This window comes from Urocampus carinirostris, chromosome 3 (genome assembly GCF_059441175.1).
Source record: "Urocampus carinirostris isolate Australia breed hairy pipefish chromosome 3, RoL_Ucar_1.0, whole genome shotgun sequence".
Taxonomy (NCBI): domain Eukaryota; kingdom Metazoa; phylum Chordata; class Actinopteri; order Syngnathiformes; family Syngnathidae; genus Urocampus; species Urocampus carinirostris.
The window spans coordinates 46,116,418-46,134,645 of NC_142351.1; the positions used below are offsets into that span (position 1 = coordinate 46,116,418).

Sequence of the window (18,228 nt, forward strand, 5' to 3'; positions counted from 1 at the left end):
TCTCTATAGGTATTGCACATCTTGAAATAGAAATGTTCGCCTATTATTTCTAACAAAACAATTTTAAGATCTTTAAGCTTTGATGGTGATAGTTTGTGCACAGCATTTTTCAGATGTTTCCACAAATGCTCATAAGATTAAGGACCGGTTTTTCCATTCTCTCACCTTTACATTGTTAGTTTTAAACCATTCTATTGTAGATTTTGCTTTAGATTTAGGGTCTTTGTCCTGTTGGAAGTAAAACGTGTGCCCCTAGTCAAATCGCTTGCAGACTCCAACAGATATCCCCATTTTTGCTCCTTCCATCTTCCCATCAACACTGGTAATCTTTCCAGTCGCTGCTGAAGCAAAGCAACTGCAGAGCATGACTTCCACCCCTAAGGTTGACTAAGGGGGTAGTCCTTTCAGGTGGATGTTCAGTGTTACTCTTACGCCAAACATAACGTAACTTTGCGTTCAGCCCGAAAAGTTCAATTTTGGTCTCATCTGAACAGAGCATCTTGTTGCACGCGTTATTTCTGTCTTCTTGCAAATGTCAAACGGGCCTTTTTATAGTACTTGTTCAAGACGGAATATTTTCTTTCGACTCTTCCTTAAAGGGCAGATTTATGCAGAGTTCAACTAATTGCACGTATAGGTTTCTTCATTTTCCTCATGCTGAGGTTTTTGAGTTTTTCCTCGCCCTTTTGTAGGTTTGAGATCAGGGGATGGTGAAATGAAATGAAATGAAAAAAAATGAAATGATCTGCATTTATATAGCGCTTTTCAAGTCAATGACTTCCCAAAGCGCTTTACAGTGTGCTCCACATTTCCCAATAGCGGCCTTGCAGCCATGTAAGGCGCTAACCTGCTTATTGGGGGTATTAGGGGTTTAGTGTCTTACCCAAGGACACTTCGACATGTAACACGGACGAGGCGGGATTCGAACTGGGATCCCTTGATCCCAAGACGAGCGCTCTACCTCCTGAGCTACTGCTGCTGTAATAATAGTCTGTAGTTTGCAATAATCCAATGTAATTAGGGCCCTCTTGCTTGTCTGAGTTTGTTTTCTCCTTGTTTGGGACCAAAGTTTAGAGGGACGGCCATGGCTTGTTAGGTTTGCAGAGGTTTTATGCTATCTCCATTTTGATATTATCTCTCACACAGTGCTCCGGAAGATGTATAAATGTTGTGAAATCTTCTTGTACCCTATTCCTGGATTGAACTTCCTGGTGTGTTCTTTAGTCTTCATAATGCTGCTTTCACAGACCTCTGAGTCTACCACAGCGCATAAGCATTTAAACAGAGACTAAATGACACACAAGTTCACTTTTTTGTCATTGTTAATCATTTAGGTTTACTACCTTGGATTTTCAAAATTCATCAGGGAAGCTCTGGAGTCAGTTGGCTAAGATGAGAGAACAGGGGGGTATTTTTTTTTCAAAACCTACTTGTCTGTTTTTTCATTGTATATATATATATATATATATATATATATATATATATATATATATATATATATATATATATATATATATATATATATATATATATATATATATAATAGCAAATAATCATATAATCTTTTTTCAGTTCACATGTTGTAGGTCCAAATAAACTATTTCCTGTTTTGTAAAGCTTAAAGTTTGAGGTCTGAAACGTGGCAATATGACAAAATGTTCAGGTGGTGGGGGCAGTACTTTCGCTAGGCATTGTAACATGACTGTTATAGCTTCAGTAGTGTGCAGCGAGCATGTACTATGTTACTCGTCTTAGCGCTGGGGCAATGCCTTTTAGTCTACAAGGAGCCATGAAATATGTATCACCTCAGCCAAGTGTAAAGGTGAGACGTCTTGGTTTCTCCTCTTTTGGTTAGCTATTAAGCCTTATTACTCCAACAAAAATAGAAGCCTTTCCCATGAAGTTTCGTGACGTCTGAAACATGAGCATAAACACTATAATTTTATGAATAATAATCTACCATTTTGATGCGATTGTAACACTTTTACTGAGATTTTAAATACAAAGTCTATGGGCATTGTTGTGCCTCAACTTTAGGAGCCTTTCAAAACAATCATTCTATGCAAAGAAAAGTTTTGTATAAAGCAAGGGTTTCAAACTTGCATTAGCTTGGGTGCCACAGTGTAGAACTATTTTCACTCTTCTCTTACTATTCTCACAGGGGCCAGACGAGTAAAAAACAGCATAAAATGTGTAACTTAGCTGGAGGATGGCGGTCTTTTTGGAGGCTCGCAATTAAATGATGATTCAGGGATGTAAGATTTCGTTCTATAACTTGCAATTTATATGAAGTGTCCATTTATTAAAAAAAAAAACGGGAAAATAAAAATAAAATAATTATTACATTCATTTTCACTACAGTTTGAAGTAACCACAATAGCACACAAACACGAATTCATGATTTAAAAGTCTTTCTACTTTTTATCTTTCATCTTTTTAATGTTTACCTGAATATGGTAATTTTGCTGATTTCATATCTAATTTAAAAATTTGTCAAAGCTTTTTAAAACCTCTGCAAAGACAACCCAGGTGCTATCTATTTGATTTCATTATTTTTATGTTGCCTTACCGATGGTGTGCGTAGTTCTTAAACATTTTTAAAAGTAAATATTTTCTCTATTAAATATGTGTTAACAATTGCCAACTGAGTTCAACGAGCCTTTTTTCCCCCACTGCGCCGACTTTCCTTTATCCTACTTTCATCATCGGTGTTCCGGCTATGGCATGCATGAGCCAAAAAGTAAGTAGGCGAGTGGGAGGGGTGCTGGAGAATATTTTAACTTTTGTGCCCATTGTTTTCTTCGTTTGTGAAGTTATGGACAGCTTGTTTTAAGTATAAAGCAGCCCTTGCCTCTGCAAAATAACCCTATTTTTCGAAGGTGATTGCGGCAGAAAAGAATAACCCCAAAATCCTTTTCGCTAACGAGGCAACAGATTATTCCAGATAGTGCTACCCATTCAGCCAATGACTTTATGGTCTTCTTTCATAAGAAGATTCAACGCATACGGGAAGAGATTTCTAAAGATCATGAAAATACATCACATATTAAAGGCCTGAAAATTATAGATGCACGACATGGTGGCTGTCCAGAGATCTTTTTCCCGATTCAGTGATCTATCACTTGATAATCTTAAAAAGGTGGTGAATACGGCCCAACCGACTACTTGCCTGTTTGACCCGCTTCCAGGTTTGCTGATTAAAGATCTTTTTGGGGTCCTTGGACCTTCAGTTCTAAATATTATAAACATACCACTCTCCTCAGGTGTAGTTCCAGCGGCTTTTAAGTCCGCTGTTATTAATCCCACACTAAAACGACCCAACCTTGATCAAGAAAGTTTATGTAATTATAGACCTTTGTCAAACCTACCCTTTCTTTCTAATTTGCTTGAAAAAGTTGTGGCACAGCAGCTGAATGATTTTATACCCAAGAACAATCTTTTTTAATCCAAGCAATCAGGATTCGGGGCTAACCATTCTACTGGGACAGCCCTGATTAAGGTAACCAATGATTTTCTGGCAATGGACTTCGGCGCTTCATTACTCTTACTGCTGCTCGACCTTAGTGCTGCCGTTGACACTGTGGAACATAAGATCTCACTGAAACAGTTGGAAAAATAGATTGGTCTTTCAGCAACCGTCCTCTTATGGTTCAGATCCTACCTCTCAGATAGGAGAAAGTGTGTTAAATATGGTCAAATGAGTACTTCAGTACTAGGCCCTTTCTTTTCAGCATGTACATGCTTCCATTAGGTGATATCATAATATCAGTTTCCATCGCTACGCAGATGACACTCAACTATATCTTCCGATGGAGGAATCTACCACGCTAAACTGTGGAAATTTGGAGGCCTGCTTCACTGAGACAAAAAATTTGAATGTCGCTCAACTTCTTGCAGCTTAACTCTGAAAAGACCGAAATGTTAGTTATTGGTCCATTTAAACGCCTTGACTTGTTCTCAAAAACTGCTCTGAACATTGACAAATGTAATATCACCCAGAGTGACTCAGTCAAAAATCTAGGTGTCATCATACTTGACCCCAATCTGTCCTTTCAAACACACGTTAGGAATATTACTAGAACAGCTTTTTTTCCATCTTCGCATCATTGCTAAAATTCGCCCTACGCTGTCTCAGTCGGATGTGGGGATTATAATTCATGCGTTTGATACCTCCCGTCTCGATTCCTGTAATGCACTACTCTCCGGTCTCCCGTACTCCAAAATCAAGAGCCTTCTGCTGGTACAAAACTCCCCAACAAGGCTTTTAACCAAGACAAGAAAGTTTGATAACATTACCCCGATTTTAGCTAACCTGCATTGGCTCCCTGATAGCTTAAGATGTGATTTTAAGGTTCTGTTGGTCGTATACAAAATCATGCATGGACTTGCTCCCTCATATCTTTCAGATTTAATTTCCCCATATGTTCTGGTCTGGAGCTTTCGCTCTGAAAATGCTGGTCTACTAGTGATCCCAAGAGCCAAGAAGAGATCCGTAGGTTTGAGAGAGTTCTCCATTCGGGCCCTGATGTTGTGGAATGCTCTGCCCCCTGAGATTTGATCTGCAACCTCAGTGGAACTGTTTAAATCTAAGTTTAAAATACACTTCTATTCTATAGCATATGAATAACCTATATTTTATTTTGACAATATCTGTTTATTATTTGTTATTGCAAAATCTATTGCAAGGGAATGGGGATTACCTCATGTTAAGTCCTTTTTTAAGTTTTTTTTTTAAATTTTCCTCATGTTGAGGTTTTTGAGTTTTTCTTGCCCTCATGTAGGTTTTAGATCAGGGGATGGTGTAATAATAGTTGGTGGTTTGCAATAATCTGTTATCTGTGCAGCCTTTTAAGACTCTTTGTGATTAAGGGCTATACAAATGAACATGACTTGACCTGACATCTTTGAACAGAGTATACGAGACTTTTACTTTAGGCGAAATAATTTTGGAATGGGTTGCCTCTATGTTCTCTGGTTGATCAATGATAGTCAGAAAATACAGCGACAGTGGGTGCATTGCATTGTTTGGTGACATCCAGCGGCCATATTTAAAATTGAAAGTCAATGTTTGACGCTCATTTTTCTCTTATGGTTATCTCAGCATTGTGTCACAGCCCCCATAAATGACACGAGTTTGTGGCTTAAAGGGACATTGTGTATGATCTAAAGCCTCTTAGTGGTATGAAAAAACTTCATTCATGAAAAGAACATTGATTTATATAAACAAAAATTCCTGATCTAACATATAAATATGTTTTTATTTAAATACTTGTAGGTCAAGACATTTGTATTTTACATAAAGGGAGGCTCACCTAGTAGGAGCTGAAGATTGTCCGCCATTTTGCTCCAAAAAAGAACCTTGTGAAAAGTTTGTGTGCAAAATTCAGATAGAATGCTGCAGTTTAGCCACGCTCTCACCCCCTCCCTCGCTCCCTTCATTTTTTTTTCTACCAAATTCTCTTTCTTAAGTCCTCTTTAATCAACTACTCCAGGCTCTATAGAAGTGTTTTTTTTCTACAATGCAGCCCCCGAGCTAAAATGATTTTGACACCCCTGATTTACAGCATAAAATATATGTCAGTCAACACAGCACTACCCCTTACTTAAATCCCCTTTCACTTCAAACTCAACCAAGGGGCATATAATTCATTCCTCATTTAATTTGTTCATGTTCCTAATTCTTTGTTGTAAAATTGGCATTTTTGTAAAAACCCATCGACCTATTCAAAATGTTACAAAGCACAGTTAAGAACATTTTGTGGGTGAATGGATGATGAGCCTTGCAGGAAAGCAATTTGCTGAGAAGACATGACCATTTCAAGCCTCATTCACACAATACATGCCAAAATGAAGTTTTATTGAATGATTAACCAAAGGCTATAAGACAGGCGTATCAAACATACGGCCAGAGGCTCGGACCTGGAGAGTCTCAAGGTTATTTCTTTTAAAAGTTAGATTTTTTTTTAATTAATGTCAACCAATGTTCCCTTTGACGGCTAGAGGGCAATAAAGGATAGACTCTAAACTTTAGAAGGCCGATCTTACGAATGTTTCGGTGCCCGAAGTTTGCGGCCAACTAAAATCGTCCTCGTTATATGATATGAAAGTGGGGGTAAAACAGACAAAGCTTGCCCACAATCTCCACTTATTAAGACAAAAAGAGACCCTAAAGTCTGCAACATTGGCAACAGGTATCACCGTTTTATCAAGCTAGAGGATTGCAATAAATGAAAATATGGAAAAGCTTTTTATGATTTGGATACGAGAAAACGAGCTCGCTAGTGTCACGGTCGCCATTACGACCAGTATGCCACGCCCCCGAACTCAAGCTGAAGCAGATCAGCTGATTGCTGTTCTGCTATTTAAGGCTGGATTTTGGGTTTGGCGGGTGCTGGTTCATTACTCATTATTCACAATCCCGGTCTGTTATGCCTTGTCCTGTTTTAGTCTGTTATGCCTTGTCCTGTTGAGTTCGTGCCGGAGGAACTCTGTATTGTTCTGTTTTGCCTCGGAGTATTGGGCGACTTTTATTTTATTAAATAAAACCTATGGATCGTCAACGCATTTGAGTTCTCCCTTCATGCCTCCTGCCTCCGTTCTGGTCCGGTCACCTTCCACGCCACCACGTCTGGTGACAGAATGAACCAGCCAACAAATAGAACTCAGCGAACGATCCCAGCGCGACTTGGGAGAGCTGGAGAGCGCAGTTCGGCAGGCGCCTACTGAGTTGGCCTTCCCTGCCCGTTCGAACCACGGCCCCGCCCGTCGTGGCCCTTGCTGTGCCTCGAATGGGGTCCCGGGAAGAATTGACGCCTGCCTGTTCGACTCTCATGCCTGCCTGCCCGACTCCCGTGCCGATTGCCTGCTATTCCGTCTCCCCTGCGTGCCAGCCCGACTCCGACTCTGCTGCCCGTCGGCCGACTCCGACTCCGCTGCCCGTCGGGCCGACTCCGACTCCGCTGCCTGCCAGCCCGACTCCGCTCCTCCTGTTTTGCCGGTTCTGATTTTGACTCTCTCATGTCTTGTCTGTTCTGATTTTGACTCTCTCATGTCTTGTCTGTTTTGATTTTGACTCTCTCATGTCTTGTCTGTTTTGATTTTGACCCTCTCATGTCTTGCCTGTTCTGATTCCGCCTGTCCTGTCTGAATCGCCTCTTCTGAACCTGAACCCCCTGAGTCTGACTCTTCTGAACCTGAACCCCCTGAGTCTGACTCTTCTGAACCTGAACCCCCTGAGTCTGACTCTTCTGAACCTGAACCCCCTGAGTCTGACTCTTCTGAACCTGAACCCCCTGAGTCTGACTCTTCTGCATCGGCCTGACCTGAGTGCGACTCTTCTGCATCGGCCTGACCTGAGTGCGACTCTTCTGCATCGGCCTGACCTGAGTGCGACTCTTCTGCATCGGCCTGACCTGAGTGCGACTCTTCTGCATCGGCCTGACCTGAGTGCGACTCTTCTGCATCGGCCTGACCTGAGTGCGACTCTTCTGCATCGGCCTGACCTGAGTGCGACTCTTCTGCATCAGCCTGTCCTGAGTGCGACTCTTCTGCATCGGCCTGTCCTGAGTGCGACTCTTCTGCATCGGCCTGTCCTGAGTGCGACTCTTCTGCATCGGCCTGTCCTGAGTGCGACTCTTCTGCATCGGCCTGTCCTGAGTGCGACTCTTCTGCATCGGCCTGTCCTGTGTGCGACTCTTCTGCATCGGCCTGTCCTGTGTGCGACTCTTCTGCATCGGCCTGTCCTGTGTGCGACTCTTCTGCATCGGCCTGTCCTGTTTATCTGTCCTGTTCTCGTCGGTTCTGCCTGTCTGTCATCCCCTGTCCAGTTGGCCACCAGACCCCCCCCTGCCGAGCGCCGATTCCGATCCGCCCGACGCAGATGGCGCCTGCCTCTCCCCGTTCCTGCGTGTTCGGAGGAGGGAGCAGGGTTGCCCCAATCGCGATCGTCAACATTCCGGGGCGCGAGGTAGTAATTTTTTCTTTTTTGGGACCTCGGGAGCTGTCCCTTAAGAGGGGGGCTCTGTCACGGTCGCCATTACGACCAGTATGCCACGCCCCCGAACTCAAGCTGAAGCAGATCAGCTGATTGCTGTTCTGCTATTTAAGGCTGGATTTTGGGTTTGGCGGGTGCTGGTTCATTACTCATTATTCACAATCCCGGTCTGTTATGCCTTGTCCTGTTTTAGTCTGTTATGCCTTGTCCTGTTGAGTTCGTGCCGGAGGAACTCTGTATTGTTCTGTTTTGCCTCGGAGTATTGGGCGACTTTTATTTTATTAAATAAAACCTATGGATCGTCAACGCATTTGAGTTCTCCCTTCATGCCTCCTGCCTCCGTTCTGGTCCGGTCACCTTCCACGCCACCACGTCTCGTGACAGCTAGGGACAGGGTCATATTATCGATGGCAGAAATTAAGGAAGCGTTCTCCTGCTGGGAAAAACTGCAGGCTTTTAGCACAAAATGACATCCCGAGGACGCTAAAAGCGGACGGTCAATAGAGATGTTCAATGATATTTTTCTGAAACATTGTTTTCTGAGATCTAGACAGAAACAACCATCACTGGATCGCTATTTAATGTGTCAAGCAACCAAAACGGCAAAGTGACTAGAAAAGCTTGCCAAGAGTTATAAAAACTTTTCCAATTTATTTTCATTTTAGTTTTTTTTTAACTTTTCTTTGTTAATAAAGCTTTGTACTGTACAGCAACTTCATCTTGATTAAAGTAACCAATGATTTAGCCTGTTTTCTGGTTTAATTTATGCTATGTGGTGTACAGTATTTATGACCATTGACTGAACATTGGTGTACCTACAAAGCAATTGGAGTTAATTTAATGATGCATTTGCTGGCCTTAGAACGGATTAATCTCATTTCATTTCAATTTACACATTGTCATTGCTGGTATCAATTGAATTCGTAAATAGAAGTGTCACTGTAGTTTGATGGGATGTAGTCTAATTTAACTAAACCTTTATTTTGTATTGCCTTTTTATTTTCTCCAAACCAGTACGACAATTAAGGCAAAAATTACTCTATATTTATTTCATAACTCCCACTTGAGTTAGTATAGGCGTACCAGGATGAGTTGGTTTAGGTTAAAAGCAAGAGCATGTTGTAGGTCTTCCGAGCCGGTCTGTGGGTTGAGTTTGACTGTTTTCACCATCCTTCGCTAAAACTGTGCCTGTGCACTTCCCTTTCCACATTATGTTCCTCACAGTGGAAACTGACAGCTGAAATCTCTGAGCTAGCTTTTTGTATCATTCCCCTAAAACAAAATGTTGAACAATCTTTGTTTTCAGGTCATTTGACAGTTGTTCTGAGGCTCCCATGTTGCCACTCTTCAGAGAAGATGCAAAGAGAAGAACAACTTGCAACTGGCCGAATTAAATTCCCCTTCTCGTGATTGGCTTCACTTGTGTATGAAGGTCAAGGGTGAATGAGTTTAACAAACACATTTTGTGTTCCAATAATTAGTGCTAAAGGTATTAAAATCCATAAAACAACGAGGGTGCCCAAATTTATGGAGAAGAAGCTGTGACAGGAATTTTCAAGTAAAAGGAGTTAACACACGCGAACGGATTGTATCACATGGTACACTACTCCTGAAATGCTGATGTTCAATTTGGTTGACACACCAGCATTCAGAGACAAGATTGATAAACTGTGCGAGCCACCAGGCAAAACAATTTTAAGTTTACAAGTTCATGTCAAGTTTTTACAGTTTCTAAGAGAAATTAAGTTTACTTACTTAATTTTACTGTTTACCCGTTTTTGTTTTCAAACCCTAAGAACTTTAAGATAGGAGACATTTGTCTGCTGCTGTTAGCTGCATTCACTTCAAATGTGTTGAAATCTTTAAATTTGAAGAGAAGCAAAGAGACGTTTTTCTGCTCTGCTGCTGTATTCACTTTAAGTAAGTGTGTGTTATAATTACTGCCTTTTTCTCATCTGTGAACCTCATTTTTTAATTTAATTACTGAAAAGTTGAGTCAAAGACCATACAACCTCAAAATGTTTTTATCAAGCAGGCTAAAATCGTATACAATGGCACCTATTTTAATAAAAGGAACAAAATGTTAAGTTAGTAATGATTTCTTGTTAATTCTTGACTTGATTTCTTCACCATTACATGACTCTTCTTTATTAAGGTGTTCAGTGTTAGGATTAAGACAATATTAGCATAATAGTATATAATGCAGAAGTTTTTTTTTTACTGACTGACAAACTGATGTACATTGTTTGAACCTCATTCATGATTTATTGTCCAAAAGTGTATGGTTTGAGTTGCTTGTTTTTAGGAAATAAATTATATCACAATCATCAATTATATCGAAGCACAATACTTGTAGAATCGCAAATATGGAGAATCGTGATACAATCGAATTGTGACCTAAGCATATCATCCCACCCCTATATGGTAGTTCATGTATTTGGAAATATATGTTGGCTGGGAGAGGGATGGCACCACCAGGCTGTACTTGCCCATGACACACAGCAGGAAATGGTCTCCCTATGACCCGCGTGGTTCAGGGATCAAACCAACCAAACGATTTCAATCAATTCCGTTTTTCTTTGAATGAAAGTTTTTTGTACCACTAGGAGGTAATAAATATTACACATAAGGGCTGCACGATTAACCGAAATAATATCGATAGCACAATGTGACATAGTTTCCGTTTTTTATTTGAGTAATGAAGGGTTTGGCCAACAAGAATTGTCACATGTCATAGTTTAACAGCACCGGCCAATCCGAAGTAGGTTTGAATAGCACCAGCCAATAAAGGCGAGGCTTTATCGCGACCGGGAATCAACTGAGGCGGCGTCGGAATGGAAAGCTAACAACTAGGACAAAAACTCCTAAGCTAACACTGCCGAACATGGCTAGTCAACAATCCCAGATCCTTTGCTACTACTCATGGAAAACCGCAACATTTGTGACTCTTGTATTTAAATTATCACAAAGACCTTGCAGAACTCGCAGTTATCCATTGCTAGCATGTAGCTAGACAGCCTCTCTCTAAATCATTTTCTTACACTAAAAAGAGTAGCCCTCCACTTTGTTGTACTTTTGTATAATGACAATATAAGACTAGTTATTCAACTGCAGTTCTGTTTTTATTTGTAGATCCGTAGTAATTTTGTTACAGTTGTATATACTCAGTCTCAGAAGACATAATCTCGAGGTAAGTTTGCACGTCACTATGTTTACGTTCTCCCCAACAACAAAGCAAGCACAGAAATGCACTTTTCCTGTAAAATCGCAAATTGCATGGAAACTGCGATACATTATTTTCAAAATCTCAATTAGTTTTTTTTTTCCAAAATCGAGCGGTCCGATTACACGTTGTCCAATTAGATAGGAAATTCATTAACATTATTTTTTTCTTCATTGATTTGTAGGGTATTTTGAAAAACCCAATTGTCATACATTACACGATACATAAAAATAAATGTCAAGGTTACATTTCATTTGAAGTCTTAATCATGAAATACTTAAATCGTAAGTAAAAAAAAAAAAATACAATTTTAAAATATGTATATATAACACCATTCAGCAATAAATTTTTAGTCCTCCAATTGGATACTGTAGCATGAGCAACAATAATGTTATGCTCACATACTGCATTTGACCACTGAATACAAGTTCCTGTGATCTACCGGTACTACCTGGTCAATCCACCAGTAGATTGCGATCCACAGACCCTTGCTCAAGTGCCTTTGAAAAAACTGTTTAATTGAATTAGTTGACCTTAAAATAGTAATTCTATAGGGGAAATATTCACATTCAACATTATATTTTGTTAATTTAGTACAATTTGTAAGCAAATGCTTCTGATTCCGTTTTTTTCATGTGAGACATTTGATTTTAACATTTCCTTAATGCCAAAGTGTCCCTGTTATATTGAATGCAAGCCCCAAATAGAAGTTGAGGGCTCAGGGAAAGAAAAGGTGTGCAGATTTGATTGCGTGTATGTACTCAATGCAGTGGTCTCTTATGTCAAGCAATGCCTTTAAGCTATTTTTGTTGCGCTGGCCTTAGCTAGAAAATGGACATGATGTCTGCCCCCCCGAGGCTTTTTTTACCTCAATATTTTGTTTTCGCTCACGCTAGTCCAAATGTCCATGTCTGGCTCATATTGCTTCAGCGGTATCAGAGTAAAACTGCAAAATTCACCTGGTTGGAGCTACGGCACTGCCGTTTTACCACTTGCTGTTGACTGAAAATGACGTAATAGTTTTTACTTCCCCCTTTAAAATGAAGTCACATATATATATATATATATATATATATATATATATATATATATATATATATATATATATATATATATATATATATATATATATATATATATATATGTATGTGTGACCTCAGAGTACTCAAGTACTCACAGCAGGGGTGTCAAACTCATTTGAGCTCGGGGGCCACATGGTAGCAAAAAAATCTTATTTGGGCCAGACTAGTGGATTAAAGAGGAAGAGAGAGAGAGATAGAGAGAGAGAGAGAGAAGGAGAAAATGAGTGTTGGGGGGAGAAAAACAGAAAGACAAAAAAACAGAAAGAGAGTGAGAAACAGCGAAATGGAGAGAAAGAAAATAAGTGAATTGTTTTTTTAAAAAAACAGAAAATAAAAATAGCAAGAGAAAAAAAAGAGAGCACAAAGAGATAGAAAAACAAAAATGGGAAAGAAACAAAGTGAGAAGAATAGAAGACAGAAAAAGAAAGAAAGAAAGAAAGAAAGAGAGAAAATGGAAAAGAGAAAGTGAGAAACATAGAACAAAAGAGAGAGAGAGAAACAAGGGCAGAGAGATAAAAAAGAGAAAGACAGCAGGTACAAAAAAGATAAAAAGGGCCAAGGAGAGTGAGAGAAAGACAAAGGGAGAGAAAAAAGAGAGAAACAGGAAAAAAGGGAGAAAGAGAGAGAGAGAGAGAGAGAAAGACAGCTAGAGAGGAGAGAGACAAAGAGAGAGGGGGAGAAAGCGAAACAGAAAAAAGGAGGCAGAAAGAGTGAAAAAGTAAAAAGGAGACAGAAAGAATAAGTGAAAAAAGAGAGAGATGAATAGAGAAAGAAAGAGATAAGAAAAAAGGGAGGGAAAAACTTAGCAAGAGAAGAGAAAAAGACAGAAAGACAAAGAAAGAGATTGAGAGAAGGAATCCTGGTACGACTGAGAGCCAGTGCCCCAGGACACAGCTTTGAGGCAGGATGCCGGAGAAAAATGGCGCCAACATAATTGGGGATTCCACGGTGTAAAAGAAATACAAATTTTTCGACCTTTGATTTTTTTCATAAAAATTAACAATGGTATGATAAGACATATATTTTTGGAGGCACTAAATATTACACACTGTCCCGCTAATTAATGAGGAATATAAATAGAAATTACTTTTTACAGATTATACCGTACGTTTGAAAACCAATCTGCATTAATAAACTAAAAGCGTAAATATGTTATAACCCAGAGTTTTCTACTGGTGGGTCAGCGTCCAAGGCAGTCATGGGCCTTTGCCATGGTAATGTAATTCCAAGAAGAGAAAAATGGAGGGACAATTGATCTCTTTTTTATGTTCAGTCAATCGATTGTACAATTGTGTTTGAGAGGGACAACATCTCATTTTTTTGTGATTTTGTTGGTTTTATTTTCTTTTACCCCCCACAAATGACAGTCCCAAGAAAGGGAAAGGAGGAATGGAAAACAGAAACAACAACTTGAAGAAGGAAATGATTGCAAAATCTGAAAACATTGTACGAGTATCTGGCATTGAAGCACAACTTGAAGGTACAGTAAATGGTTCAAAAATGTTATATTTCTAGCTTTTGACCAGTATATTGAATGCATACTACAAACACAATGAAATAAATATAGTTTTTTAGGGACCCGTTTTATTAATATTTTGGTTACAAAATTATTTGAGTATGTGGGTATTTAAAGCAGTTTTAGGAGGTCCCTTGTATGCGATGTTGATTGTAAACACAAGAGTATAAGTTACTTGAAGTCGTTCCGGTTTTACTGGTCAATTTATTTTTTGATTTAAAAGATTTAACATCTTCTACTATCTCTGCCTTATACAGAACACTCCTTTCATCTGAGAAGTGCTGAAATATTTGTTTGTGTTGCTTATTTGGTCAATAAAATAAACTTGTTTTACGCAAATGATCTTTTTATTCGACATAGTCTTTCCTGCTGTGAGTAAATAGGAGCCTTGTTGTGTTTGTAATTGTTTGTATCACTTAATAAAGGGGAACAACCGGCTAAGTTGACAATGCTACAGGTGTATTTGTTTATTGACTTATATATTTTTTGTATGCTGTGGTTAAAACACAAATGTGTCTTACTCTGGAGTATTGATCCAGATGATGTCCAAATGGCAGTAATAGATGCACTCTTTATCCTTGTAGGAATAGCAGGTGCAGCGCTTGGATCTGGACTTTGGTTCCGTCGCTTCGGAATTCTTTTCAACCACAACGCCGCCGAAGTTCAACTCTGTTCCGGGCCCCGAAACCCCTCCGGGGCCGACCTCGGACATGACCCAAGCATCGCACCTCAACACACCTTGCATTGCACAGGAAACAGATAACAGAATTAGGAAAAAATGTTGACTTGGTGCCACAGGGTTTGTACACCTCTTTAATGGCGAAATTCAAGCACTTTTTAAGGACTTTAAAGGAAACTTTACAATGTATCGAGTACCATTAAAAGAAGAAAACCAGTGTGATTCGTGCATTTTGCAGAAACACGAATATACCTGTGATTTAAAGTTGTGCTTTTTAATCTTACAAGTGCATCAATCAAGACATATGATTCTTAAACTTTGAGTAAATCGCAAATATATTTGTTTTTGAGAGTCTCTCCATAGAGGTGTTGGGTAAAAATGTATACAGTGGGACCTCGCTACTTCGCGGTTCGACGTTCGCGGCTTCAGAGCTTCGCGGTCTGTAATGGTTAAAAAAAAAATTATTGTGATTTTGTTGGTTTTGTTGGTCGGGCCGCGCGACGGAGCGAGTTCGGCGGACGCGGCGTGACACGGCGCGACGCGAGAAAAGGCTGCGGGCGTGATCGGGCTCCCCCCGTAACTGGGGGGAGCCCGCTCGTCCGGCGACCCCAGTAGCGCAGTGCGAGGACAGGCGGCCGTCCGCGCACAGCGGGCGAAAGGCAGCGGACGTGCGCGGGACCCCCGTAACTGTGTCGGTGTCGTGCGTATCGCGCCCGAAAGTACCTGCGCCGCGGGTTAGGGGCTCGCCCGCGGGAGCGACCGAACGGCACCCGCGGTGTAAACCCTGTCGTGAATTTGTCTCCGATCGTCCCGGGCGGACGTAAAATCGCCCAGCTGTACGACTCGAGAACTGATGTGATTTGCAGCTGCGATTGGCTGGCAACCAGTTCAAGGTGTCCCCTGCCTGGAGATGGCTAGGATGGGCTCCAGCCCCCCCGCAACCCTAATAAGGATAAGCGGTGCAGATAATGAGATGAGATGAGATTTTTATTTTTATTTTATTTTTTTTGAAGGGACGTCGCTACTTCACAGATTTTCACTTTTAGCGGGTGGTTTTGGATCCCATTAACCGAGTCTAAAAAAGAATAATTAAAAAAAATATATGTTTTTTTTTGTTTTTTGAAGGGTCGTCGCTACTTCGCAGATTTTCACTTTTTGCGGGTGGTTTTGTTCTCCATTAACCGGGTCTAAAAAAAAATAATAATTAATTTTGAAGGTGCGCCGCTACTTCGCGGATTTTCACTTATAGCGGGTGGTTTTGGTCCCCATTAACCGCGATAACCGAGGTCCCACTGTATATATCTTATACAATATATCGCTTACATTTTCAGTTGCAGGAAGTTTTCCCCATTTCAATTGGCCACTAGGAAACACTACCTTGATTTTTTTTGCATGGCCCATAAATTAACCCTAATCTTTTCAGCAATACCTCAAGGTATCTTCATTTCCTCATGTTGAGGTTTTTGAGTTTTCCCTTGCCCTCATGTAGGTTTAAGATCGGGGGATGGTGTAATAATAGGTATGATTTGCAATCATCTGTCTGTGCACCCCTTTGAGACTCCTCGTGATTAATAGCTGTACAAATAAACATGACCTGACTTGACTAAACTATTTTATAGGGGCCCTGTTTAAGTGTTTAAGAAATGATGACGCTTCATAGGACAATACCGTACAAACTAATAACAACTGTGGAAGAAGAAATTCAATGGCGAAGCGAAGGCAGTGTCAGCATCATTTTTAAGCAAAGTAGTTTGATAAACACGTTTTAACCCTTGCAAACACCACATTAAGATTCAAGCATTTCCGAGCATTTTAAGCACCTGTACGAACCCTGGGGCCATTTAGAGGCAACGCGTATGGCGAGACAATCCACGTACCTAGTAGTACCACAAAAGGCAGGATTTTGTCAAGCATGGTTCTCTCGGAGTTATGGGAAAATATTCTTATTTTGCGTGTTAAATAATCCCAAAGTGTAGGTGAGCCTGGTAATGCAAAGAGATTACAATCCACTGATGTGCATGGGTAGATCCAGGCAAAAAAAAAAAAAAAAAGCCCTTTATTCCGTCGTCGCGCTCATAATTGTAATTTGATGGCGGGCATCCTGCACGCAACTCTGCGTCGACCTGTCCGTACTCGTCCTTGCGATCAGCGCATGTGCTTCAACTCTCGTCTGTTGCAGTCTCACAGCATCTGGAGTCGAGAGTAGCGTTGGCGCCCGCCCCCTAAAGCCCCAAATAAAGATGGATGGTTTTAGGATTGGGAGTATACCTCTGCGACACCTCCCACCGCCCCTAAGCGTAAAGGGGCGGGCTCCACTTTTCTCCTTGTAAAGATTGATCTTATTATAGATTGCATGGGCGTAACCTGCACGTTTTCAACCTAAGCACCCCCAAAATATTATAGCATTTTTAAAACTCTCTTTTCCTCAATAAAGGACAGGCTAGGCTTGAATATACCTGTCAACCTCCACGGCTCCATGCCCTTACAAAATGTTGCATTTTCCCTTCCAAATTACAAAATAATCTTACAACAAATTTATTTTACAAACGTGTTTATTTGTGTAGTTTAACATGTTATATTGTACATGTGTTTCGTTATATCACACACACACACACACACACACACACACACTACTGTATGTACCAAAAAGGATTATAAGTATTCAATTAGGCTTGACAGTGTGCCTTGACAATATTATCGATCTACGGTGACGATGTTAACTTCTACAAGTGACCAAGACGATCCGGGTTTGCACAGAAATGGATGGATTTGGGATTGGTCTCACAGGAAAATGAAGTTTTTTTTTGTTTGTTTTTTTCAGGTTTTACCTTTGATTTTTCATTTGATTTTTGTGTTTGTCTTGCTGTCGGTCACCCCTCTCAAGGGATATGACCTGGGTAGATAGATAGATAGATATAGATAGATAGATAGATAGATAGATAGATAGATAGATAGATAGATAGATAGATAGATAGATAGATAGATAGATAGATAGATAGATAGATAGATAGATAGATAGATAGATAGATAGATAGATAGATAGATAGATAGATAGATAGATAGATAGATAGATAGATTTTCCCAGTACAAAAATTGTTACGCAGTTTAAAACGATCAAAAAGCGTATAAGATACGGGTAAATATATGCAAAAGGTTCAAATATTGCGGTATGAAAAATTCCAAGAGGTAAATGTTAAGTTAAGGTGGCCTTGGGGGTAGGGCGCCTCCTTGGGCCTGGGGGGCTCCAGCACCGGCCGGTTCATACCTAAGACTAACAACATTGGTACTAATTGCCTCCCTGCTTGGCACTCTGCATTAGGGGTTGGAATTGTGGGGAACAGTCCCCTAATGACTCCTATGGACATGTTGCAACACATGAGTTGGGTTGAGCGAGAGGGCTGGGGAATCCCCTCCTCTGTATCAATCTCCCAGGAAGAGTGAAAAAGGTGTCCTTGATTCTAGCCACCACCCACCTATATATAGGGGGATGTGGCCCTACATATATGTTAATATATATTATACATATACATATATATATATATATATATATATATATATATATATATATATATATATATATATATATATATATATATATATATATATATATATATATATATATATATATATATATATATATATATATATATATAAAGTTTAGATATAAAATTGTAAATAAAGTATAATAAGATGGTTTTATAATGTAGGTGGGTCCAGCGAGCTACAGGTCCAAGT

The 18,228-nt window shown here is 40.1% G+C and overlaps 1 protein-coding gene across 2 annotated transcripts in view; it reads right to left on the bottom strand.

The window, feature by feature from the left end:
- Window positions 1-16,720, bottom strand: part of edn3b (endothelin 3b) — a 36,828-nt gene extending 20,108 nt beyond the window's left edge. For both annotated transcript variants that reach the window (XM_088330015.1, XM_088330016.1), the window contains exons 1-2: window positions 16,371-16,720; window positions 14,336-14,552 (exon numbers count right to left, since the gene is read on the bottom strand). In XM_088330015.1, coding sequence (XP_088186141.1) covers window positions 14,336-14,552; window positions 16,371-16,407 — 254 coding nt within the window. In that variant the 5' untranslated portion in view covers window positions 16,408-16,720. The remainder of the gene's footprint in view (window positions 1-14,335; window positions 14,553-16,370) is intronic.
- Window positions 16,721-18,228: the final 1,508 nt, after the last annotated feature.